The 27143-nt window shown below is 44.3% G+C and overlaps 1 protein-coding gene across 1 annotated transcript in view; it reads left to right on the top strand.

Moving 5' to 3' along the window:
* gabbr1a (gamma-aminobutyric acid (GABA) B receptor, 1a) overlaps positions 1-21835 on the top strand; it is a gene marked incomplete at its 3' end in the record, with an annotated part of 71505 nt that extends 49670 nt beyond the window's left edge. Inside the window, exons 15-23 of the mRNA XM_084557985.1 lie at positions 4035-4185; positions 10232-10364; positions 12109-12225; positions 13352-13462; positions 15263-15356; positions 18065-18192; positions 19907-20035; positions 20567-20710; positions 21551-21835. Of these exons, the coding sequence (XP_084414111.1) occupies positions 4035-4185; positions 10232-10364; positions 12109-12225; positions 13352-13462; positions 15263-15356; positions 18065-18192; positions 19907-20035; positions 20567-20710; positions 21551-21835 (1292 nt within the window). The remainder of the gene's footprint in view (positions 1-4034; positions 4186-10231; positions 10365-12108; positions 12226-13351; positions 13463-15262; positions 15357-18064; positions 18193-19906; positions 20036-20566; positions 20711-21550) is intronic.
* Positions 21836-27143: the final 5308 nt, after the last annotated feature.

Here is a 27143-nt window from a genome sequence, read left to right as displayed (position 1 = left end):
TTGTTTTTTTAAATGCTGCAAACACAATCACTGAATGGACAATTGACACACACACACACACACACACTCTCAAGGCAATAAATACTACTACTCTGTACTGTACATTCATTCAGACATGTATGCAGCCTTTAATATTCTCTTTCATCCACCATTTAATAGTAATCATATTTATTTATATTGCACCTTTAACTGCAACGTGATTATAAACTGATGCAAGAGAGTCAAGGATAATTGTTCCTTCCTCACGTCACAGTTTAGCTTGGGGAGGGGGTGGAGGGGGTGGAGGGGGGGCTACAGACGTCCTTCCTTCATTCTCAAGCTCTTAGTCTCCAGCATCAGTAAAAACTTGAGCGTGGCTGCCTTTGGAGCTGTGAAAGACTTTTCTCCAAGCCTCCTCACACGTGCAGCGGTCCTCCCGAAGACCTGCGAACACGCCTTGATGTGTAGAAATCAGAGGCTGTGCAGCATGTTGGATTCTTTGTGAAATGAGGGGAGAGGGAGGGGGCGGGGGCGGGAGGGGGGGCAGCTCGGGATAAGAGAAAGCTTCCTCTCCGTACTTTCTTATTTCTCACTTATTTTTTTTGCTGGAGGGAAAATGCAATGTTTGACGTAAGTGTGAAAGGAGAAACAGCTGGCTACATGTGGAGGTGCTGGACTAGTCTGAGAAAAAATAAATCCAAAAAAAAAAAACTACAGGAAGTGAAAGCAAAGATGATGAAACTGGTGAAATATTCTCTCCTTTGTCTTTGCTCAAACATGAAGAACTACATCACGTATGTAACTGGAGGGGGGTCGGGGGGGTGGTGGGGGTCACTGCAGATTTCTCACAGCGTTGCCATGTGGTGAGTCTGCTGCTAACGCTGCACGCTCATGTATTTATTAATAAAATGAGAAAAGGTTTTATTGATCCTCAGGAGGAAGGTTAGGTCTAACAGCCACAGGGCAGCAGATACAAAAAAAAAAATAGATATAGAAAAAAAAAAGAATATAAAAGTATAATCTACACTGCCTGGCCAAAAAAAACAGAAACAGATCTTTGCTGGAGCATAATCAGGTCCCAACAGAGAACCAGTCTAGTTTAATCCATTAATTTGCTGTTGCTTGTCCTGGTCACATTAATTAATTAACTAATTAATTATATCGTTGTGAATTAGTGTTGTGACATAACTGATTTAATTAAAGTTTTCTTATAGAAATAGTAAATATAGAAGCCTTTATTATCATTGTACATATGATACAATGACAGTGCATCCCATCAGTGCTTTTAAGAAGAATAAAATAGAAACCTACATAAAAATACTCTACAGCACACACTCACAGAGTAAGACCATGATAAATATTAAATATATTTTATTTATTCAGGCTGGTTTTATCGTTGCTGGTTGTGTTTATGAAGGAGAGGAAGCTGTTCACGTCTCATCTTCAGACCTCAGTCGTTAGGAATATATCTTATATCTTCAATCTTCAGTCAGATGTCACCAGAGTCACTGTGTGTGTGCATGTGTGTGTGTGTGTGTGTGTGTGCATGTGTGTGTGTGTGAGAGAGAGACGAGCACCTAAACAGAGCGTGATGGGCGTCTCGACACCCTGCGACCCTCGAGGGGACGACACTCTGACACTTTGTTCTGACATCTGACACATCAGCTTCACGCAGCGCTGACACTCGTGCTCTGCTTCCCCTCTGACGAGCACACACAGCCCGTCTCCCTCTGTTTAACCGCCAACACACACCACACACACACACTAAACACACACTAAACCGATGCATCCTTAAAGGCTCCTCTTCCTGATGATATCCTCTGATGCTTACTTTACACGTCTGCACGCAGCACATGTGGGATCTATATTGACACGTACTCGTACTCCGAGCCGACACGCAGATCTGCAGGCAGACCCAGATTTAGGCGGACACATAGTCAGAGGCTGTTGAGTGTAAAAAGAGTCTCCCCGTCCATCTGCCCCTCTTTGAACCTTCCTCACTGAGGAAATCTTCTGGTTTAAAGCTACACAGGCATGAATAATTAGGCTGAGCGCACGCACACTCTCTTTAAAACCCTAAAGCTCCGACTCTTCATCAACACAGAGCTGTCTGCTCAATTACTACATCTCCTCACAGTTTATGAATTACTAAAGTGGACATTTAAGTCATTGGTGGGTGGGTGTATATTTTCCTGCTGTCGACCTGAACGCGCGGTCATAGAGGACCGGGCTGACGGAGCACGTTTTCAAACGCTTCCTTCATCGTGACGCATTCAGTTATTCACATGAAACATGACAGAGAGAGAAGAGGAGCCCCAGGGATGAGTTCAGATCCTTCCTTCTTCTACCTTTGCACAGCTGGCTGGTCATGAAGCGGGCGCCGTCGGTTCAGGAAGTTACAGAAATAGCCGGACCGAGTTTTTAGAGATTCAGAGCGAGGGATGCTGTCAAACATCCAAGAAGAAGAAGAAGAAGCGTAGAGGTTTCTGTTAGTCTGCCTGTTGATCATAGTCTTTTGAAATACAAATGTAATTGAACTATTCTTAGAACTAAAGTTGATGCAACATGCACCAATCAGCCACAACATTATGACCACTGACAGGAGAAGTGAATAACATTTAAACCATCTTGTGACAGTTCAATGTTCTGCTGGGAAACTTCTGGACCTGGCATTCATTGGTGTGGATGTTACTTAGACATGTAGCACCCACCTAGACCAGACCAGGCACCCCCACCCCATAGCAATGACACTCCTTGATGGCAGCAGCCATCCCCAGCAGGATGCAGCCTGACACAGACACACACACAAAAACACTTTAGGAACAAAGTGCACCTTGGTAGGAAGGTTCCAGAAATAGAAATTTTACTTGGGGAAAAAAAATAATAAAATAAAAAATAAAACACCAAGATGATCCCAAACCAACTCAGTTTTTACCTGCAAAATTTTAATTCCAACCTTCACAGGTGGGTGTGAAACCACAGTTACTAACTTCACTGCATCCGGCCCCTGCTACGTTAGCCTGAGCATGCTAACGTTGGGTTTTCTGAATGTTGTGTGTGCAGAAGCAAACGATCACAGTGACAGGATGTGAACACTGCGACGGCACGGGTTCAGTTTACATTTTAGCTTTTGGTCGTCCATAACTTCTCATCATCAAACCAAGCGTTAAATATCTCCACGCGTCCATCTGTTAGACACAAGTTAAAGCGGTGTCAGTCTTAACGGCTTCATGAGGAGAAAATTGATAGTTCATTTGAGGTGTGATGTAATTTAGTGGTTAAGCACAGAGCGTGATTTAAAACACATCTGCGTCTACGTCTCGGTGAGCGGTGATGAGCTGTCTCTGATGAATCAGCCTGAGACGGATCAGTGACCCGGTCATTAGGAAAAGTTAGGAGGAGTCATGGGTTCCTCTTAACTGCAGTAAGTGGTACTCGAATAATTAGACTGTGGACCCTTCCTGGGCGGATTGTGCAGCCGTGTAGAGACGTTCATTCAGTCGTATTCTGGATGACTGTAACCATAGCTACCATAGTGCTGGCCTCCTGCACTGCTGGGAGTTATTTTTGAAATTCACTGTACGAGCATTGAGCCCAGAATACTGGAATGTCCTGATCTTTAAGACTGTCCTGATGACGCTGTAACGTATGCACGGTTAGAGGCGGTTAAATGAGATCAGTCCACCACAGGGTTGAGTTGACAGCCGCCACCCTCGTTTGCATGATGAAGCAGAAATGTGCAAAGAAAGCAAAAAAAAAGAAAAGTGAAAAGACAGGAATGAAAATGCAAAGAGAGAATAATACATAAATAATCATAATAACATGAAGAGATTAATTAATAATACAGACAGAGTACATTTTAATATTTATGTTGTATTCAGCGGTTTATGAATTTGTTTTTGACTAGAGCAGCTTTGGTTCTAGATCTCTACTATTTGTTTCTCACCGTCTTGTCCTCCATCAGTGATGCCCTAACCGGATCCACACCCACGCTTCAAGAGCAGTGATTGTGAGGTCTGAGTAAAGGTTGAAGGTTTCTTTTTCTTTCCCCTCAGGTGCCGGTCCTCCCGCCGATCGGACGGTGGTGATCGAGGAGTACCGCTTCTTGTCTCAGAAGCTGTTTGCAGCCGTGTCCGTCTTCGCCGGCCTCGGCATTCTCCTCGGCATCGTCTGTCTGACCTTCAACATCTACAACGGCAACGTCCGGTGAGTGAGGCTGGAGTATTTATTATTATGGAGCTGCAAATGTCTTTCTCCTCCTCTGGGTTTTTCTGGTTTACGTAGTTCTCTTTGTCCTGTATGTCTGCAGGTAAAACACTTCTCTGAGTATATGTGAGTGGGTTTGTGGATACTTTGCTTTGGTAGTAATTGTATTTTTTACTCTGCGAACAAATGTAGAAATGAATCAGATTTTAGGTAAAACATCCAAACATCCAGCATAAACGACAGAAGGCAGAATAACGTCGTCCTTTAGAATGATTCTTTAGTTTTTAGGTTTTAGATCGGTGTCGCAGAGGTTAAAGACCAACAAGTCCTCCAACTGATACGATAGGTCGTGTGTACATGCTCTCGAATACGACCCATGGGAGCGTTTCTTGTAATCGCGCTCCTACCAGTAACAGGAGAGTATTGCGGATTGCGGGGATTAATCCACTACATCGGTATGTCATAGTTGGACGAATTAAGGTAAGTACAGCATGTGTTTAATTGACATTTGAGAACAATATAACATGTTGTCAGCTCGTTTTAATGTTGTTTCGCTGTCTAGTATACTATCTAGAATTACTACGGGGGATAAAATGAACGTTATAAGAGCTAACGTTGTATTAAAACAACGCTTTCCAGAAGCTAGCTAGCTAGCTAGCTAGCTAGCTAGCATTATAACAGCTATGTAAATATGACTTCCAGAAGACATCAGGACATGCACAGGTGAAAGCCTGGAATGGAAAAGGACAGACAGATAAGACAGGTGTCCATTGGTGCCTGTAAGCCGATTTTCAAATGCTATTATCATACTTTACATACTTAATTTACCAATCACAGTATCTATTGTTCTGAAGAGAAAGCGTGTATTGAAGTAGTTAAGTAATATATTAATTTATAACTGAAATCAGGCATGGTCCCTGAGAACCTGAGGCCCTCTTGACAGGTCAGAGTGATCATTGGATCATTTAAAAGTGTATCATCAGTAATTTTATTATCACTGTATGAATACCTGTCAAACTGTTTCAGTGAGAACAGTCTCATTCTAGCCTTCTCTTAACCCATAGCCTGCATCACTGTTTGATTGGCCATGATTTCTACAAAGGAACATAACATGCATATAATAGTAAGATATTGACTGGAAAATAAGGGGTAAACATGAAGGTAAACAGACAGGTAGCTCCTTGATTAGACAGTTTTGCTGATGTCATCCAGCATCAAAAGGACTTAAAGTCAAATCGAATTTTATTTATATAGCCCCAAATCAAATCAATTCAATTCAATTTGTCCCAGGGGGTTTACAATCTATACAGTATGTGACATCCTCTGTCCTTAGACCCTCAGTGTCACTAAGGAACAACTGCTATGATTTGTGTTGGGAAACCAAATTCTGACATAAGTTTCTGCAGTACATTATATTTCTGATGTTAGAAGCATTATGAGTAATGTTATACTGCAAATTAAGAACATGACATGTTTGTACCTTGTAGGTGCCTGACTACATAGTATGTACGTTGTGTACTACATGCATGCTGTGTTACATAATGCACTTTTTTATCTAACTTGGCTACACTAATTTATCACGTCATCTTCAAATATAAGCTATTGCATACATATACAGAATGTGGATCATTTTACCAGGTATTACAAAATGCCTGCATACCTGAGGAATCAACGTGTCATTGGAAATTGTACATTTTCCAATAATTTTCAAACAATTTAACAGTAATACTTAAAGCTGTCTATCTGTCTGTCTTGCAGTGAGACAAAGTGGAAAAACTCCTGGGAGCCAAAAGACAACATTCAAAGCTAACATCCTGAAATAGACTGTTACTGTGTCATATTGATTTTGTTATTGTTGCTGTGTTGTATGACAGTTATGGAGACTGACAGGGGGTTATGCCATATTGTAGAAATCAAAAATGTTCAGGTATAGACATGTTTCTTTTTTAATAATTAGCTTTTATTGTTTGATTCAGACTGGTATTTAATTGATGACAAGAGTGAAAATCAGTTATATATTCTCTGATATAACTGCTTTATGATCTGTTTTGCTCGATCTTTGAGGAGACAGGCTACGTGAATGATAAATGTTAATGTCTGATAATGTTTTAAAATAAAATACCTGCCACCTGTCTCTGTCTGTGTTCATTTCCATTCAGTTCAGTTTCATGATTGTTTACAGTTTATAAATTAGCAGTCTGAATAGGTTTGTTTTCACTAAAAAAGGGTGAGGGGTTAACAGACAACTTCATCCAATCACACCCATTACAGTAGCTTAGCCAGCATAAAAGACAAGAACATGTCATCGAGAAGTACATTCTTACCCATCAGCTGAATGTTTGTGCTTATATTGCTTGTTAATTACTCAGAATTGATTTAGTTTTGATTAACATTTATTGTTAAAGGCATAAGCTGTGAACCAGTAGTTCCACTATAGGTGAGGATAGAAGTTACAATATTCTGAAATCAAGGAATGCCCCTGTCACATATCCTCATTAGTGTTTTGTTGAGATGCTGTTTTTTCATTGAAACACACAGATGTCAGAAATGACCTGTTGGACATCATAACAACGGCATGTGTAACTGATTTACTCAAAGTCCCTTGACAAATAGCTGTTGTGATGTTAGTTTACACACAGGTTCAAGATGTCTGGTGGAATTAATTGGCAAAAACAAATGAGCAGATACAATATAAATTACTAATTCAGTTGTAAATCTGTCAGATATGATTACCTGATTTTTCTCATTGTTATTTAAAAAAAAAATAAATACTTATATCATGGGCTGAGCCCTCAAAAGGCTCTCTGAATCTAAGCCTGTGCACAGCTGTGTTCATGAAATGTGAAAAATCCATACTTTGTTGTAGGACTATAATAAAGATATAACTGGAAAGGTCTCAACCTGGGGAATAGCATATCTTAGTTTAGGGGTTGTAACTGACTCCTTCTTTGAACTATTGACCTTTGAACCCTGACTTCTGAGAAGTTCTGAAGGGCTGTAATTCTGCATCAAAAGGGGCTATAGACATGGGACAAACTGTTGTAGAAAGCTTATGAACTCAGCTGTGTGACTATACCTATAGTGGATATAGACAGAAAGTGGGGGCGCTGTTCAAAATGGTAAACATATCTTTTCACCCACTTGACAATTACATACTTAAATTCTGGTCACAGAAATGTGTTTCCCACACCCTTAAACCCCCGGCTATGTATTCATTTTATTATTTGTAACCTCCTATTCTAGGAAATCACTAATCGTTGTAGAAACTACAAATCCTTTGAGCTGCGACATGTAGCTTGATACCAAGTCACGTGATATTTGTAGTTTTTCGGTTTTCAAACACGTATGTTAAAATAAGGTTGTAAAAAAGATATATATACTGATTACATCGAATATCTAGTATTGCCGAACTAGCGATGACATTGCTTTAAGTCGATATATGTTAAGAAACAGTAAAGATAGTTGTGTTTAGAACCGTCTAATATAGATTTACGCCAAAAAGCAATGCAGTTTGGTTCTCCGGCTTTATAGAACAGTAGATAGGGTTAGGATTGGTTTATCTGCTTAACACATGAAATATTTACTACAGCCGAACTTGTAACGGCAGTGATTATAGTTGCTTTAAGTTAAGAAATGACACACAACACTGCATTTGAGTCGTTTATTTGAAAATATTATGAAGCTTTGCTGTAGCTTGGTTGAGCGGCAGAAACCGAACGCAGCCAATCCATGGCAGACAGCTGTAGACAGCAATCGAATGAGTCCAACTACGTCACTAGACTTTCTGTCGACCTCATAAGCCTTCTTTTAATAATACAGTTTAAAATGCACCAGGTTTAACGAATGCATTGAGTAACACGGCATTAGTAGCATTCACTTTGAGGGTGTGGGTAGTATTTTCACACTAATCGGCTCGTTTTCTACCCCGGGATGATGACGGAGGTTGACCGGCCGATCACCTCAGGAGGCCGGGTGCTCACCTCTGAGATGACCCGCTGCTCCCAGTTCCACAGGTGGCGCTTCAGTTCTCCGAAAACATCGGAGCAAACTTCCAAACAGGCGTTATTTGAATAAACTGATCACATATTCGGGATCTACACGGTTACTTTCTCGCATGAAAAAATATTAAAACTTAATTAGGTGACGTATTAACAGCTCTAGAGCTGCTCACCCTCAAACGTAACAGTGAGTCGTAATTTGGGTGCATGCAAAACAACAACTGTGACCGGAGTGTCGATATTTACTCGACCGCTAGGGGTCGCTTAACTTTGAAACGTAACATGAGGTCGTAATTCGCAGTTGTACACACGACTCATGTAGAGACGACGTGTTGGAACAACCTCCAGTGGCTCCAGAGAGCAGATCGTTTCCTACCGTTTCACTCAAAGTGTGAATTTATCGTTGGATGTGAGACGGAGCAAAAAATAACTCCAGAGTTCCTTTCCTTCTTTGACGTTAATGTAAACGCTGCTTCTCAACTTCAGCGGCTGCAATAAATCAGCGATGTGGGCGTGGCGCTGTAGCTGCCGGTTTTATTGCCGAGGCTTAAGCGTAGCCCCGGACCAAATGCAAATAGACTGGCTTTAAAAATGCCTTTTGAACTGGGATTCCTCAGCTTAATGTGTGTCTGTGAAGCCAGCGCAGCACAGCTCTGATGTCTTTTAACGTGGTATTTCTGTGTTTGACCTGGGTCAGAGTGATTCAAAGTCCCATAAGTCCACCAGCTTATCAGGAGTTTTTTTGGAAAGCGGCAGAGGTTTGTTCCTCTGGGGATCTCTGGCTGGCTCCAGTCTGCCAGTCAGGCCATCTTCCAGCTTTTATTATATTTCAAACACAATTTCACCCAGGGCTCCTCTCAGCAGCCAAAACAGTGTGAGTCAGATCAAATCAAATCAAATTTATTCACTAAGCTGTTTTTACAAAGCAGGTTTGCCACCGACTGCCTTGTTAGGAGATAAAAATACACGAGCAATCCACTTTAAAGACAGGAACGAGTCAGACGTGATGACAGCAATCCTTTAGGAAACTGAAACTCACATGTGGGACAGAACACGTCTGACCTTCTGATGGTTCCCTGTCTGTTCATTTGTCCTGAGAGAAACAGATGTTCCCTCTTAGTCTGATCAGAGAGAGACGCTCTATACTCTAGTGACTGACAGCAGGTTATGCAATTCTTCTAATGTATATGTTTATGTTCTTTAGTGTCACAGAGAGCTCACAGAGAAAGAATATAATGATAATAATAATAATAATAATAATAATAATACAGCTGATGACGTGTTAGAGCTGTCAGTCAGCGAAGGAGAAAAGATGGCAGCTGGTCTCAGTCGACTAGAATTCAAAGCAGGAAGCAGCTCATCAGACATGATGCTAACGCTCAGCTTTATAGCAGGTTGCATCCAGTGTGTGTTTGTGCAGCGTGAGTGTGTGTTTGCAGAGTAAATAAGCAGCGTGGCCTCAGGGCTGCACAAGGGCAGGTCATGAATGAATGAATGAATGAAAGAATGAATGACCGACAAACCCGGCGCTGCAGGGAGAGAGCTGCAGAGCCGTCTGGGTGGGAGGCTGTTACAGTACGGAGACAATTTTATTAAACGTCTAAAAATGTGGAGGACATGGAGACAGCAGGATGGTCTCTGATGTGGCAGTTTAATAAGCACAGCTGTCTCCAGCAGATAGAAATCACCGTGATCCTTCTTCCTCATTCTGTTCATCAACGTCCTTCAAACCTTCAACGCATGGTCTCACACGTCTTCACTGAACTGTAACATGTGACCATGACGTCTAGAGACAGGGGAACGTTTAGAGATGGATGGATGGATGGATGAGTGGGTGGATGGATGATAGGATGGATGGATGAGTGGATGAGAGATGTATGGATGATGTATGGTACAGTTGGTCTCACTAGCATCATTACACATGAGGAAGTAAAACAGGTAATTAAAACAAGTATAGATGAGGTAGTACATATAAAGTACATATATATATAGTACATATAAAGTACATATCTAAATATCTAAAGTATTTCTACATGTGTGTGTTTCAGCTACATCCAGAACTCTCAGCCGTACCTGAACAACATGACAGCGGTGGGATGCATGATGGCGCTGGCTGCCGTCTTCCCGCTGGGGATCGACGGTCACCATGTCCACCGCTCACAGTTCCCCGTCGTCTGCCAGGTAACAGGAGGGGGGGGGGGAGGAAGATGAGGAGGAGGAGGAGGAAGAGCAGGAGGTGGAGGAAGAGGAGGAGGAGGAGGAGCTCATCTGGGCAGATGTCTCAGTCCACCAGAATTTAATCTTCAATGTGTAATACAGAGTCTGGTTTCTCTACATGTGGATCATATTATAATAACCTCTGCATCAATTAGATAGTCCTCCAACCAATCAGAGACACCACACTAAGCCACGCCCCCAAACAATCTGATTGGCCCGGCAGAATCAGTTCCCAGCAGAGAGACTCCAGACCAGACTCCATCATAAAAACTACAAAATATAAACTAGAAATGTAAGAGATCTATTATTGTTACCTGTTCAGTCTGATAAATATTAATTCAGACTTTTAAAAAGCTCCAACCTTTCACATCGTTACACTTTATAACTGAGGACGTAGTTTGTTTGAAACATGAGATTATTTTAGATATGGTAAATACATGAAGCCTTCCTGGTCTATTTCTGAGCTTTAAACAGTTTAAACTCCTCCTCCTCCTCCTCCTCCTCCTCCTCCTCCTCGTGCTCCTCGTTTCACATTAACACTGATTATTTACGTCTGGTTTGCAGCGCTGCCTTCTCAGCTGCAGCTGTCAGTTTTGGTGAAGCTGTGCCCTGCTGTGAAATCGTGTTCCTACTTTAAGCGAAGCCACATTTAGGCGCCGCGTCGCCCCGACAGTCGTGACGTTTCCAGACACCTGCACACGCGGCGGCGTCCCGTCGTCGTGTCGGGGTTTTGATCATAGGACGGGAGGTTTACGCCCTGACATCGTTCATTACCTGTCTGACTGTGTTCAGGTTCCTGGGTTCAGCTCTAATGAGGAGTCACACCGTCTCCATTCCTGTCTCCTCTCTGCTCTTTGTCCTTGTCCACTTCTTCTCTCTGCTTCATTCTGTCTCCCCCCTGCTCCTCACCTCTTCACCCCCACATTATTGTCTCCTGTTGTCTATCTATCTATCTATCTATCTATCTATCGTTCGTCTGAACCGTTCCTCTTTCCTCTTTCCTTCCTTTGTCCCCTCACCTTTTCACCTTTTCTCCTTTTTTCGTCTCACTCTCGTTTATTATGTCTCATCTCTCATCTCACGCTTTCCTCTCTTCCTTTCTTTTGTCTCGTCTAACCCTTTCCCTTTGTTCCTTTTTTCTTGTCTTATTTCACCTTTTTCTCCACAGCCTTTTGTCTCGCCTCACCCTTTCCTCTCTCTCTTTGTTGTTTTGTCTTGTCTCACCCTTGCCTCTCCTTTTGTCTCATCTCACCCTTTCCCTTCGTTCCTTTTTTCTTGTCTCATTTCACCCTTTCCTCTCTCATCTCTCCTTTTGTCTCGCCTCACCCTTTCCTCTCTTCCTCACAGATTCAGTCTTAATGAGATGAGACAGTCCGCGTGTGTTTTGCTGTAGTTTAATAATAACGGTGTCATTTCTACTGGAGATATTTTTAAATCATATTTCAGTACGATTTAAAATCATATTTCTCAATTTTACAGTTTTATAGTTTTTACAGTTTTGAGGCTGAAATCTCTTTAAACTCCGTCCAGAGTCCAGACGAGAAGAAGAGAGGAGTATTTTCTGAGTGGTGCAGTTTTTCTGTTTTGTGTTTTGCCCTACCTTCCTGGCGGAGGGATACCTGCAGACAGAATCGAGGGCAGAAATAAAAATAAATAACCCTCCCTCCTTGTTTTTCTGCCTCCCCTCTCTCTCTCCCCCCTCCTGCAGTTCCGCCTGTGGCTCCTGGGCCTCGGCTTCAGCCTGGCGTACGGCAGCATGTTCACCAAGATCTGGTGGGTCCACACCCTGTTCACCAAGAAGGACGAGAAGAAGGAGAAGAAGAAGGTAGGGGTGAGGCGTAGGGAGGGAGGGAGGGAGCCCGGGATAAGCCTCTCAGCGGTCTATGGAGAGCAGAGACAGGAGGGGAGAGGGAGTCCAGGCCACGCAGCATGTGTGGCGGCGGCTGATAAAAAAAAAAAAAAAGGTTAAAACTTTGCAGCTTCAGAGCGAAATAATCTTCTAAGAGGACGAAGTGGTTCTATGTGACACAGATACTGTCCTCTACACACAATACACACAATACACACTCTGCACATGCAGCGTTCATGCATAAATATGAGCACACATCACCCCCCCTCGTACCTCGTCCCCCGTCCCTCGTCCCCCGTCCCACAAATTCCTCCACGTCATCAGATTTATTCACTGCGTTTAGTGGTGACTGTGTGTCAGGCTGATACGCTGCCAGTCAGTGTGTGTCTGTGTGTGTGTTGTGGGATTTTTTTCTAAGACCTAATCAGAAGAATGAGAGATTAAGCCAGTTATGGAATATTTATGAATATGGATGAGTATTAAAAGTGCCAAGCAGAAATCCAACCTTCGGGGGCTTTATTATTTGAGCCAAAGCGCAACGAATCAGGTTGACTTTCAACTCTTCTTCACCAACACAGAAGGGCAATTCTTCTATTTCTTTTTTTTTTTGTGTGGAGTATTTAAAGAAACTTTCTCAAATGGAAGGGAGAGCTGGAGCTTTTCAAATCATTTCTTTCTGTAATGCCTTTTCTTCTTTATTTCATTTTGCTTGGTGGTGTGTTGTTGAAGGTGCCGTGAGTGATGCCATTACGGCTCAGGTTAACAACAACACACTCGATGCCGTCCACACACACAAAGAGGTGTCGTCTCAGCGTGTTAAAAAAAAAAAAAAAAAGATGATTTCAGGTGGCAGCGTAAATAAAGCCGCTGCAGCGCTCTCTGTGTGTGTGTGTGTGTGTGTGTGTGTGCGTCGCCTGCAGAGACAAACACTCGGATCAGACACACATTCAGAAAGACAACTCGTGCCCAGTCATCCAGAAATCCCAAGGACGCCTGTCGTGTTATTTGTCCCGGTGGTTTGTCTTTGTTTGTGGCTCCGTGATGCCCTTGGATACTGATGACTGTTTGTGTGTTTGTGTTGTGTTTGTGTTTGTTCGTGCAGCAACACTTGGAGCCGTGGAAACTCTACGCGACGGTCGGGGTGCTGCTGGCCATCGACTTCCTGTCGCTCATGATCTGGCAGATCGTGGATCCTCTGCACATTACCGTGGAGGTGAGAGGATAGATATCAAGTCGTTTTACAAAACATAACCCAGCAGCAGCAGCAGCAGCAGCAGCAGCAGCAACAGCAGCAGCAACTAACACCCACGTTCAGCTCTTAATATATTCATGTTAGATAATGTGAGACTTTGATTTTGTTAACAAGCTTCTTGCATGTTGTTCACTGGACTGTGAAAAGAGTCAGGACCTGCTGCTGCTGCTGCTGCTGCTGAGGTGTTGCTTTATTAAAATAGTCTGAATCATGAGGAATACACCGATCAGCCACAACATTATGACCACCGACAGGAGAAGTGAATAACATTTAAACCATCTTGTGACAGTTCAGTGTTCTGCTGGGAAACTTCTGGACCTGGCATTCATTGGTGTGGATGTTACTTAGACATGTAGCACCCACCTAGACCAGACCAGGCACCCCCACCCCATAGCAATGACACTCCTTGATGGCAGCAGCCATCCCCAGCAGGATGCAGCCTGACACAGACACACACACAAAAACACTTTAGGAACAACTAAAAAAAAAAACATGAAGAACAGCACAAGGTGTTGACCTGGCCTCCAAATTCACTAGATCCCAAACTGATCAAGTATCTGTGGGATGATCCACAGAGGCCCCTCCCCTCAAAGACCCCCCCACTAACACCACAGGACACCCTCAGAAGGCCCATGTCCATTCTCTGATGAGTCACCACAAGGGAGACCTGCACAATGTTATATTATATTATATCATAATGATATGGCTGATCGTGTATATCCAGAACCAATGCCATTCCTGACACCAAACAATGGACAATGGTAGCACATGTCAAAGTTCATGATCCAGCATAAAATACTCCAGATTGTCTGAGTTCATCTTTAAACTGAGACGTTATAAAACAGTGAGGGATCTTTTAAAGGAGTCACACTGACACGGTCACAGCAGAGAAATAATAATAAATAATAATAAAAGAAATGACGACTGAACCCAGATGAACTGTTTTTTATCTCCAGCGTCAGAAGACTAATGTTGAAAGTAACACCTGTGCTTCTCCTCGGCCTGTGAATTATAAATCAGATCAGTTCCAGGTTGAGATTCACCAGGTTTTTCTGCAGCTTTCAGTTTTGCTAAAATATCTGAGCCTGCAACGCTGTCATGCATCAGGTGTTTCTGACCTCCTGATGCGTAGAAATCTAACATTTACTCTCCTTTTAGCTCTGGTTCTGGTCTCTACTGAATGTTTGTCTTTGACAAAATGAAGCTGCAACTTAACCTGATGATGCATTATCTTTGCAAAAGCTTCTCTGCATGCGCCAACTGGAAGGAAACTGAAGCACTAGAGCATCCAGTTTTCTAATCCTCAGCTAAAATGACACTAAAGCTCGTTGGTTTGTCACATGAAAGCACGATGTAGTAAAAGATGAGGAAGCAGGAAGCCAGGCAGTGGAGGAATTTGTTCGTGCATCTGAACAGTTTCAGCATCATATCCTGGATTAGACTCAGATGTTTGTTCAGTCTCAAACGCGGCTCTGACTTTAAATCCAGTCGAAACTCGTGTGGATTTTTTTTTGCCACATAGCCACATCTGATATGTGTTGCCCTATCTGATGCTCTGTTAATTCAGTCGTCTGTATCTGACTGGTGGGGAGGACTGATTCAGCCCAGGGGATGATCCGTTCAGTCTCCGAGGCTCGTGCTTACCGTGCACTTTCTCTACTCCCTCTGCTTTGTGCTGCTGTCTCATCGTTTCTTATTATCTCCTTCCCCCCTTCCCTCCCCTCTCCTCCATCTTCCTCCTCCCGTCTTCCATGTGAGCAGAAGTTCACCAGGGAGGCCCCTAAAGAAGATCTGGACGTCCTGATTCAGCCCCTGCTGGAGCACTGCAGCTCGGAGAAGATGAACACGTGGCTCGGTATCTGTCTCAGTCTGTCTCCTCGTCTCATCACTCTCTTTGCCCTGCTCTGGTTTTTGAGTCACACACTTGGACATATGCACACACACCCACACACACACACACACACTCACACACACACAGAAACACACACACACACATGCGTCCGTCGCTTCCATTCGCTCTGAATTAAACAGGTCTCATATCACAGCCTCCCTTTACGTTTCATCCCTCTTTTCTTTCCTCCTTCTCTCTCTCTCTTTCCTTCCGTCTGCCTCTTTCTTAGCGTGGCAGCTCTTATGAAAGTATAATGGTGATGAAATTCAAATAATGTGGGTCACAAACTGGGCCATTGCCCCACAGCATTTCCCTTCTGTGAGGAGAGGGAAGACGGAGCTTTAATATCAGGCGGTACGAAGCAACAGTGGACGGTCTGAAGGAGGAGTGTCCAACTCACTCAGTCACAGATTCTCTTTTCTCTCCATCGCTTCGCTGCTGTATTCTCTTTCCTCTCTCTCTCTCTCTCTGTGTATCTTCAACCTTTTTTATTTTTAATCCCTCCATCGTCGTATCAGTGTCTGACTTTCTGCCTCCACACAGCCCCTGTGATAGAAGCGTACTCCCTCCTAAGGCTACACCAGATCGTTCAGTGTTATCATCACCTGTGCTCAAAGACACACTGAGTCACCAGGATCCCAATTATTTGACGAATCTGTGTCGTTTTTTTTTTTTTTTTTCCTGCTGCGAAGGGTTTAAAATAAATTCTGCAAGTTGAAAGACGGGTAAAAAAAAATTCAAAAAGCCATGCTAGTTTTATTTTCAGCTAAATGCTAATGTCTGTGTGCTACAATGCTGTAGTTGAGCAAAAATAAACATGTGCACTAATTTGATTTAGCAGAATGTTGTTAGTGGGGGGAGGGGCCTATGTGGATCAGAGCATAGACTGTATATAAACATGGACACCACGTCTCCTCTTCCTCTCATTGGTCAAACTGACTCTAGTTTCCCGGGGATACGGGCGGCGCCATCTTGTGACTTTGGATCCAGAGTCTGATCAGTACGGTCTGAGGGCGGAGCCACGTGGAGCCGTGATATTGATGCCCCGCCCACACTTCCTCCAGACTCACTCACGTTTTAGTTTAATTAATACTACGCTCTGCTCTACCTCCACCTGGTACAAGGAGATGATGGATTATACTCAGGACTGATTTACAGAGCGGTTGGCATGGCAACTGGTGGTCACCATTATGTCACATCCTGTTTCTGTAGCGTCAAATAACTAAAACGAAACTTATCCAACAGAATGACACTTAAACATTCATCAACATTATATTAACGACCTAAAATGACAGAAACCATCATTTATTTGACATGTTTAGTTTGACCCAAGTCCCGCCCACTAACATGGAGGGGGTGGAGCTTATGACCTATACTGCAGCCAGACACCAGGGGGAGCTCTACTTGATTTGGCTTCACTTTGGAGGAGCTGCTCCTCCGTCTATCTTTATACCGTCTATGGGATCATCCCACAGTTTCCCACTTGATTGGTTTGGAAAAAGAACAAATGTAAACCAGGTCTTTCAGACTCACCACCTGAACATCCTGAACATCTGTCAGAATGATGATGAGACTGAGGGTGACTTTTGGCAGTCATTAGTTGTGGATGTGAATGAACTCTCTATGAGCAGGATGGAGATCTGGTGGGTGAGCTACAAAAAGTCTTATTCTTAGACGTCCAGGATCGGTTGCTGCACAGATAGACACAACCAACTGTTGAGGAGTGGATGAGGGACCAGGGTAGATGTCCTGCAGGGCTTGATGGGTGGATGGGCTTCAGGTGTGCAGGTCGGCAGCAGAGCAGGAGATGAGTGGATAGACACGCCCAAAAATCAACAGCTGCTTCAGTCCTCAGAGTCTCAGCCATCCATTCATCCATTATCTGTAACTGCTCATCACGTAGCGGCGTAGCGCCAGTTTAGAATCACCAATTAACCCTAACGAGCACGTCTTTGGACGGTGGGAGGAAACCACCTGGAGAAAGACCCACGCAGGCACAGGGAGAACATGCAACGTCTGCCTTTTAGTTAGCATGGCTATAAAGGAAAAAAAAATAAGAGCCCAGATATCTAGACCTCTAGTCAAGGCCACAAAACACAAGTGCCAATAACTCCCATAATGCATTTCAGCTCAATCCTTTCACTAGTCATTCTGCAGCTGTGTTCACAGGATGCATCTCGTATGTCCTGTTACTGCACGTAGAATTCATGGACAGTCATTTGTTAGAGTAGTAGTAGATGATCTCCAACAGGGAAGCATATTACATATTAAATCTAAATGTTTATTTTCTCCTCCATAACATATCAAAGTTAAAGTCATAGTGAAATAACTGAGCCCGTCTCCCTTCACTTCCTTCACAGGAGTCTGTGACGCTTCACATTCAAAGAGTCTCGTCGTCTGAGAGTTGACCACGATTTGAAAAACGCCTCCAAATAAAAGTGTACATGATGTGCATCCTAACAGGTGTCAGAGCGTCCCGCAGGATACGAGGCAGCACATAATGAAGGAATAATGAATATATTAACATTAACTAAGACCTTAGTGTAACTGCTTTAATAACGCGTCTCTGTCTGTCTGAGACCAAACAGGAGACAATAAAAAAATAACAGAATCACATCTAATCTCATCACGTCACATGACTCCCCTCTCTCTCTCTCTCTCTCTCTCTCTAGGTGTGGTTTATGGCTACAAGGGGCTGCTGCTGCTTCTGGGCATTTTTCTGGCTTATGAGACCAAGTCTGTGTCCACGGAGAAGATCAACGACCACCGGGCCGTAGGGATGGCGATTTACAACGTTGCTGTGAGTCCAGAAAAGAATCACCACCATCACCATCACGCCCTAAACTCCACTTTCTAGGGTTTCTGCTCGGTGCTTTTATTTCCCTGCTCTCAAAGACGGTTCTGTAGCGCGCTGAATAACAATGAAATGGCAGTAAGTGAGGTTTTTATTGCCCCATAGCACCAAATGGCTGTAGTATATCTGCAGGGGGTTAATCAATGCCAGTGTCTCGGTGATTACTTTGGTGCTGAGACGTTTGGCTTCCAGAAAGAAAACAGGTGAACGGAGCAGCTCCTCTCTTTCTGCAGGTCCTGCTCTTCGTTTATGAAACTTAATGCTCCTCTAATGCCTCGGTGGTGTTTTCTGTTTATGCAAAGGATAATTGCCCGTACGCGACAAAAACAGCTCATTGAAATGCATGCTGTGCAGCTCTAATGGAGGGTGGGAGTATACTGTAAGTGTCAGCTTGGTGTGCTGTAAGACACTGATCGGTCGGGTCGATTTAAGACACGGAAACGAGCTCAGGTGTGAAATATTCGACCTGTTCTTGAAGCAGATGCAGAGCCAGGGTCGCTTTCCTCTCCACATCATTCCACCGCCAGCTCCAGCTGCAGCCTCGTTGCACCTGTGCTTCAGGTGTAGGTTGCAAAATGAAAACGGGGGAATGAATGTTAAATGAAATACAACAAGATCCAGCGAACTTTTATTATGCTGCAGTCAAGTGGCGCCCTTCAGCTTCTATAGGGGAAGAAATCTGCACAGTTATGTGTTGTCGCTGTGTGTGTGTGTGTGTGTGTGTGTGGCAGAGCTTTGTATGGGGTTATTATCTCGCCCTGTGGCAGGAGAAGGTTTAAAAATGTTCCCGTTTGGGCCTGAAAGGAGAAGCAGTAAACGGCGGCCTGAGTCATAAACATTTTTCTGCGGCTGTTAATAGCGAGTGAATCATCTTAAATGGAGGCACCTAGGATGCACTTTACAGTGAAATGGCGGCGATTACGTCCGCCCCGGCCACTTTAGACAAATACCCGCTGCCATTTCCTGACGCTCTCCACACGGAGGAACTTTGAAATTGATGTAAAATGTCTGGTTTCAGTTACTTGAGCTACCAGAGGAGGTTTTCTTTTTCTGTTTTGATCAAACGCAGTCAAACATTTTTAACTGACCACATTCCCATGAATAAATAAAAGAGAGAGCGGCTCTAATGAGCGTCTGAACATCTACCAGCTTTACACTTTGTGGATTTGTAATTAATAAACGGCTTGATGTGGGCTCATTCGTCACAGAGAGGATTCATCATTCATCCGTCTGCGTTAAATGCAGCGTTCTGGTTTCATCACGTGGCTCTGCGCTGCCGGTCGCGCCTGGTGCCGCTGTTTTATCTCACGATGCTCGTTTCAGTTTTATGACGACGTCAATAGTTAATGGTGTCTGTGGAGGGACCTCCTTCCTCTTTGCTAAGCTGTGAGCCTCGGGCCCTGATGAGATGACAACGTGGTGATTGTCGGCGCTCCGTTGCCGCTTCAGTCATGACTTTTTAATGCTGTTTTCACATGGGAGCCCCGACCGGAATGATAAACAGATGCCTAATGCTTTTATGAATGCGATTTGCTTCCCTCTCCTCATCCTCTCACTCTCCAACTCTACTTTCTTCTCCACCCTCCCGTCCTCCACCCCACCTCCTCCTCTCTCTTTACCTTTAAACCCTCTCTCTGTGTGTCTGTCTCTCCTCCTGCAGGTGTTGTGTCTGATCACGGCTCCGGTGACTATGATCCTGTCTTCACAGCAGGACGCCTCCTTCGCCTTCGCCTCCCTCGCTGTCGTCTTCTCTGCCTACATCACTCTGGTGGTGCTTTTCGTACCCAAGGTGCTTTGACTCGTGACTGACACATTTAAGAACCGCAGCGCGCGCACACCTGACGCCCACAGAGCCGTAAAACTAAAGGTCAAACGCGTGGGTGGAGCCGGAGCTGCACGGTGCATGAGAATGACACAGTGGTGACCCTGGTGGAGTCTGACAGCTCCGCGCACAAACACGGTTTGATGTTTGAGAGAAACGCTGCAGCGACTCAAACCTCACCTGTTTGCTAGTTCACCGTTAAGTTAATAACGTCTGCAGCACCGGCAGTGTTTTTCTTTTGAACAAATAGAAGCAGAGCTGCGTGGTGCACATGCTGCAGACGGAAGATTCAAAGTTAATTAACTGGATATCACAACAGCATCACCGCTGTTTGTCAGGGTATTTTTTGGGGGGAAAAGCAAAGAGTAAAGTAAAATAGTCTCTGCAAATATATTAAACACGTCTGAACAGATGCATTATTCATTCAGCACAGTCGAGGTCTCACGGCCTCATTTCACTCTTTATTAACTCCCTTGTTCCGTCCTGTGGCCGGTCCAGATGCGCCGTCTCATTACCCGCGGCGAGTGGCAGTCCGAGCAGCAGGACACCCTGAAGACCGGCTCGTCCACCAACAACAACGACGAGGAGAAGTCCAGGCAGCTGGAGAGGGAGAACAGGGAGCTGCAGAAGATCATCCAGGAGGTGAAGGGACAAAAACACCACATCTTAGTCCAGCTAGAGCCAGACGGGGGCGTCCAGCTCCTTTTAGTTCAGGGGGAAAATACAGAACAAGACCAGTAACATAACAGAATAATAAATGTTTCCCTTTGTTTTAGTGCAAAGAAGAACGTTATGAAGCTGTAAAATAAGAAGTGTAATCTCTGCACATAGCTGTCTGCTGCCTAGATCTGGGTCCTGTGTTCTGTCTGCTACTAAAACAGTGGTCTAATTAAGAATAACAGTTACTTTTATTCAGTTAAGGTCTTTGCAAATTCATGCTGCGGGTCAGATTAGTCCCTCTGATGGGCCGTATGTTTGACACCTCTGATTTAAAACCTTTAGAATTGTGTTAGTTCTCATTTGAAGCATTAACTCAACCAAGAACTAGAAAGAAAACCTCAATAACAAGTCATTACACGGCTCAAAACCCCCAGAAAAAAACTCTAATAAGAAGAATTATCTTGGTAGATGGAGAAAAACAAGCGTATTAGGTTGATTTAAGGTGTTAATCTTAGTTAGGTTTCAGGTTTTTGCAGTGTAATGCTCCTCAGTGCTGACGTATCTCTGCAGGAGGCTCCATTTAATTTTATTTCTATTGCGTCAATAACGATTCAGATTGTCTCAAGACGGTTTTAAAAAGCCTGAGACCCCCCAGAGCAAACACTAAGGCTGCCTCTTAACAGGACGAAGCCTTGAGCAGAACCTTAAGCTCATATGGGAGGATACGTCTGCTTGAGGCTGAGTAGAGACAGACTCAAGCATGCGTGATAGACAGAGTCATAGATCTGTTGGTGATCCCTCTCCCTCTCGTCCCGTTTGCAGAAGGAAGAGAGGGTGTCGGCGCTCCGCAACCAGCTGGCCGAGCGCCAGGCTCTACGCAACCGCCGCCGCCCCTCCTCGGGCCAGAACCAGAACCACAACGCCCCGCCGCCCTCCACCCAGCCCGACCCCAAGTCCCTGCTTCCCCCGCCCGGCTATCCCAACCCCACCACGGACAATCACTCCCTCCCGCCCTCCTTCTCCAACTCCTCCAACCTCTACCCGGCCGACAGCAAGATGAGCCGCAACCACTGTCACAACAGCCAGATCCCACTGCTGTATAAATAGGCCAGACAGGGGAGGGTGGGGCCCCGGGGGGAGTTGGGGCGGGAGGGGGGTGGGGGGCTTTAGGGGACGCTCGCACAGTGCACAACAGAGGGACACAAAACACAACGAGACACTGTGACTTTCACTTGTTTTGTGGGAGGAGGGCGAAGAGCACAACAGTGTGGTGACACTGCTTTAGAACACGGTGAGGAAGCACAAATGAGTCCACGGGACGGTGGGGAGTCACGCCAGCAACACCGTCCTCTCACAGGTTTGGTCTCACCGTATCCAACCCAGAAGCGGGTCGATGCGGCGACAAGCACATCTGAGACTAGCAGCACTCCATCCAGGTGTTTCTCAGTAGATCAAGCCGACGTCAGATGTTTCACCTTTAATCTCTCCTCATCCGTTATCTGGTTCTGTTGTGGAGACGCCGTGTGGAGGATCTGCACAGGGAGCGTCTGTCTTCGTGTCTTTGCGATATCGTCTCCACATTTTGTCTCTCGAGTTCGTCGTTGATCGGACGGCCACATACCGTAGTGATTTCTATCGTTCTGTAATATTTGATCCGTTCTCGTCATGGAGTTGTTGTTCTGTTACTCGTTTATCTTTCAGGAAAGTCGTTAAAAAAAAGAAAGACATTTTACAAAAGGACAAAAGCAATGTACAGTGTTTTTTCAGCCGTGTCCTCTGAAGAGCAGCTCCAGCTCGGCTGCGTGGAACACTGCTTTAACTCAAAGGTGATAATAAGGCATTATTAAAGAGCCATAACTTAGAAAGGAGCTCAGCATGAACGGACGTGTTTTGTCAGGACTGTGTGTTCCAGTACGACACTGCATTTAAATAATAATCCAGGAGGAAGGGACGACAGCTCGCTCGCAAGCTATGGGACAGTTTTGATAGATTTGGGATAACATTTACAATGTATTTTTGAAAATTCGTCTTGTATCTAATTAGCAGCGTAGCACAGTAGTAACCGTCACATAAGTCCTTCATCCTGCATCGGACGTGTCTCACAGATATCTGGCTACTCCTGCAGCCGAAGGCCAGCCGAAGGCCAACTATCACGACGTAGCCAGACTCAACCGACGCAGAGAATAAAGGTTTGGATAGTCCTACAACCAATCAGAGTCGTGCCTGTTAATCGCTGTTAAAAGCTCACCTCTCTGTTGTAAACAAATTCAACTCCGCGGTGCTCAGATGACGTGTACGACTACTTTTACTCTTCTGTTCGTCACCACATTAAGCCCCGCCCACGCAATCTGATTGGCAGATCTTTGTAGGAGTGTTATCAGTTCCCAATGCTGAGACGTCTGCTGCAAAACATTTGTAGGCGGAGGAAGTTGTCGTGGCCTCTAGCCTCTCGGTGGTAACCAAACGCGAAGCTAAAACGAGGCTGAAATGGAGGCGGCCATCTTGTGCTGGTGGTTTGAATGTCTTGGACTGGGGTGAATGCTGACTGCACACTTATCTGTCTTGAGATAAAGGTGATTTGTTACTGCTAACAGGTCACTACCTGACTTCATATCAGCTTTTTCCCCTCATAGATGGATTGTGCTCTCAGCTTTCTGCTTAGATCACACAGGTGTAGCTCCACCCAGCCACTAGGGGGCGATACAGGTATACTGGCCTGCTATTTTGACATGGCTTCTCCAGGAGTGAGTGAAAAATATCTCAGAAACAGGTGCTGCCACCTTACACATTAATAACTGAAGCGTAGAGATCATTAACTGTATATAACGATAAACAAACCCTCTGAAGAGCAGTTCTGAAGCTCAGCGTGTCGTCTCTGGCCGTCGCCATCTTGGCAGCGCCTGACTCCACCTAATTCCTAGCTAATTCAAAACTGGTCAAAGAGGAGGAGCGTGGCGTGAAATGACAGCTAGCAGCCTGTGAGGACACGCCCCTTAATTCTGCAGAATTATAACAGTTGATATAATTTAAACCGTTGAGTTCTGTAAAAATTGTCCCCGTACAGTCGCCATGAATTTAGAAATCAGCTGAGGAGACTAAAACCGTTTCAGTTATTTCTGCTGTAAAGCTGACATTTTAACCTGGAGGTCTGTGTTGATTGACTCACATTTGGAGCCAGCATCTAGTGGCCATTAGAGGAACTGCGACTTTGGACGCTTCCTGTGTTGGCTTCATTATTCAGCCCCAGAGGTCGAGATGTGGTTTTCATTTCTCGCCAAAAAGCTAAAAGCACAACTAGTCTATGAAAGAAAAAAAAAAAGGTTGATAACAACAATTAGCATTTACTAATAACAGTCCAAAGTAGTCAAGATGGCGGCTGCTTAGCCACGTGGAGCCATTTTAGGAGTGGTGCTCATATTTGGCGCCGACCTTTTTTAAGCTTCACCGCGGGAGGACGTGGCGAGGCGTCATCCGTCTTTATATTCAGTCCTTGTCCAGGACTCTAAGAGACGTCCAGACGTCCAGACTCCAGCGGGCCGGAAGCAAAACCTTTGTCCTCTCTGCCTTCCTGAAAATCCAAACCGCTTCGTATTCCTGCTGCAGCGACTCGGTGCTGAGACGAGGGCCTCGTACGATGGTTGTTTCTGTAGATATTCAGAGAAAGCACAGTTTTATACCTGTGGATCAGTTTTATTGTCGTGAGCCTTTTTTTATTTTAGAAGGACGTGTTTTTTTTTAAGTCTTTCCACAGACAGTCGGGAATGATGCTTGTTTTTTATTTATTTATTATTTATTGTTTTATTTATTTTGGATGAGTTGTAAGAGTTTTATTAACAGAAGGACATAAAGCAGCGTGACTTACTGTATTTATTCAGCAGTTAATCTGGATGTTCTGTTTCATTCATGAGCTATTCACAGATTCTATGAAGCAATGACCAGCAGGGGAGACGGGATCAAACATGTCCTTAAATCTCTCGGTATATATCAGTGCTGCACTTTAAAGTGAACAAACAGGAGCTGCTCCACCTCGTGTTGCTGTTATTGGAGTGCATCTAGCTCAGGGTTCAGAGAAGGACGGTCAGTGAATGAAATAGGACATTTATTAATTAACTGGACCTGGATCAGAGCGTGTAACATATGAATGCAGAAATAATTTAGCAAATGTTCTATTATCTTGCACATATATATATATATATATCTATATATATATAAAATAATATACATGGATTTGGGGATATTTGTATTCACTATATCTATTAAATGTTGATATATTTCAGAGTATGTGTGTATGCAGATATATGAGTACCATAAATAAAATCATTGTTTTTTCACCGGGTACTTTTGTGCTTCACTGCTGCCTTTCACGTGAGCAGAAACCTGAGGTCGTTTGAGGTCATTTCCATCCTTGGTTGATTCTGTTAACGAAGACGTAACATTTGCACCAACGACAATTTTTTCAGAGACGTTGACGAGCTAAAACTAATATCTGATTGGGGCGTTATTTGATGTGAGGATCTTATTTTAGTATCAGACATTTAAAATGTGCGTCCCTGTCATGTGATTGGATAAGAGGTGTTTTCCTATCTGAAGCAAATAGCATCTAGCTCGATGCTACAAGGCCTGTGGATGCCCCACCCACACTTCCTCCAGACTCACTCACGTTTTCTTTTAATTAATACTACGCTCTGCTCTACCTCCGCCAGTTACAAGGAAATGTTGGATTATACACTGGATTTATTTTTTACAACTCTCACGGTACCATAGGACGCTTTACGGAGCATTTATGTGGTGTTTCTATCGCGTCAAATAACTAACTAAAGCGCAACTTATCCAAAACGTGCATCAGCATTATATTAACTACTTAAAATGACAGAAAAAGTCCTTGAAAAGTTCGGCCTAAGTCCCGCCCACTAACATGGAGGAGGTGGAGCTTACGACCTATACTGCAGCCAGCCACCAGGGGGAGCTCTACTTGCTTTGTCTTCAAAAGTGAGTCCCTCTGTCTCTCTAATGTAACGTACTCATTCCTGATCTTATCCATCTCTGCTACCTCCAGCTCTCCCTCCCGTCTTTTCCTCAAAGCTACTGTCTCTAAACCATAAAACATCGCCCGTCTCACCCCTGTCCTCTAAACCTTTCCCTTCATTCTTGCTGCTCCTCGTTTCTATTCCGTCCTCCATGCTGCCTGCATGCCTCTGCTTGTTTACCTCCTTTGCATCCTCATCACTGGTTTTAATGTTGTGGCTGATCGGTGTATGTTCAGCCGTTCTACTGTTTATTGCACCTTGGTTTGAAGTTTCAGCAAATAATTTTGGCTGCAGTTTGACTAAACGTCATAATTAAACTAAAACTGTGAAAGATAAAAATGACTAACAAGCATTTTCATCTGAAGACTAAATAAACAGTTTCCTTTCAACATTAACTGCTGAGGTGATGCAGATTTGGAGCGGCGGGGTAACAAACAGCTGAGCTTGTTTACAGCATCCACTAGATGTCACCAGTTGTTTGTTGCCTTTCTGACCTTTTGGGCAATTAGCTCCCGTCAGGCTGTGACACTTTACTGGTTCTAAACTCAGAGGAAGAACCTCATTAAACAAAACAGTGGGAGGCGGTTGACGAGCCGGACGCAGAGTCCAGAGGGAACCTCGATCCCGGGACAATGAGTGGACGTGGGATGATAAGAGGACGAGTGAAACAAAAGCAGACGAATCGCTCCAGAGTCCATCTGGTGTTTGATGTAATGTGTGTTTTTAAATGCTGACAATGTGACACAACCAGCTGTGTTACAGTCCCACGGCCTCACAACAACACACACACACACTCACACACACTCACACACACTTGGCAGCCGTTACTCTGACATTCCTCCACAGCCAGCAAATACTTCCTTTGTTAGCTCACACACACAAGAGGAGGGGAATTTCCTACTTTTTTTTGTGCCTTGCCGACTGCTGTGTCAGGTGGAGGCCCGCAGAAGCCTCAGCCCAGAGCGGGTTTTCCCCAGCGACTCCCCCCTCTACCCCCCCACCCACCCACCTCCCTTCCCCTGCTGCCACCTACACCTACACCCTACCCTACCAAACCTCCCTCCTTCCCCACACCACCAACCCTTCATCCTCTTTCACCACATACCTCACTCTCAGTCATCTGGAAAGAGACATGACACGGGACGCCCCATGTGTGTGTTTGTGTGTGTGTTTGTGTGTGTGTGTGTGTGTGTGTTTGTTGCCAACTCAGCTACAAATGAGTGTCTTTTGTTTTTTTTTTTGTTTTAATTTTGTGCACATAGTGAATAAATATCATCTTTAAAAACGAATTAAATACAAATAAATACAAATAAATACATAAAGGACATAGAACTGAACTCTGCAGCGATGAGACTGTGTCGTCGTCTGATACAGCAGAGAAAGTCTAG

This window comes from Chelon labrosus (assembly GCF_963514085.1).
Source record: "Chelon labrosus genome assembly, chromosome: 12".
NCBI classification, from domain to species: Eukaryota; Metazoa; Chordata; class Actinopteri; order Mugiliformes; family Mugilidae; genus Chelon; species Chelon labrosus.
Note: the sequence above shows the minus strand (reverse complement) of the source record. Positions and strands in the feature narration are given on the sequence as shown.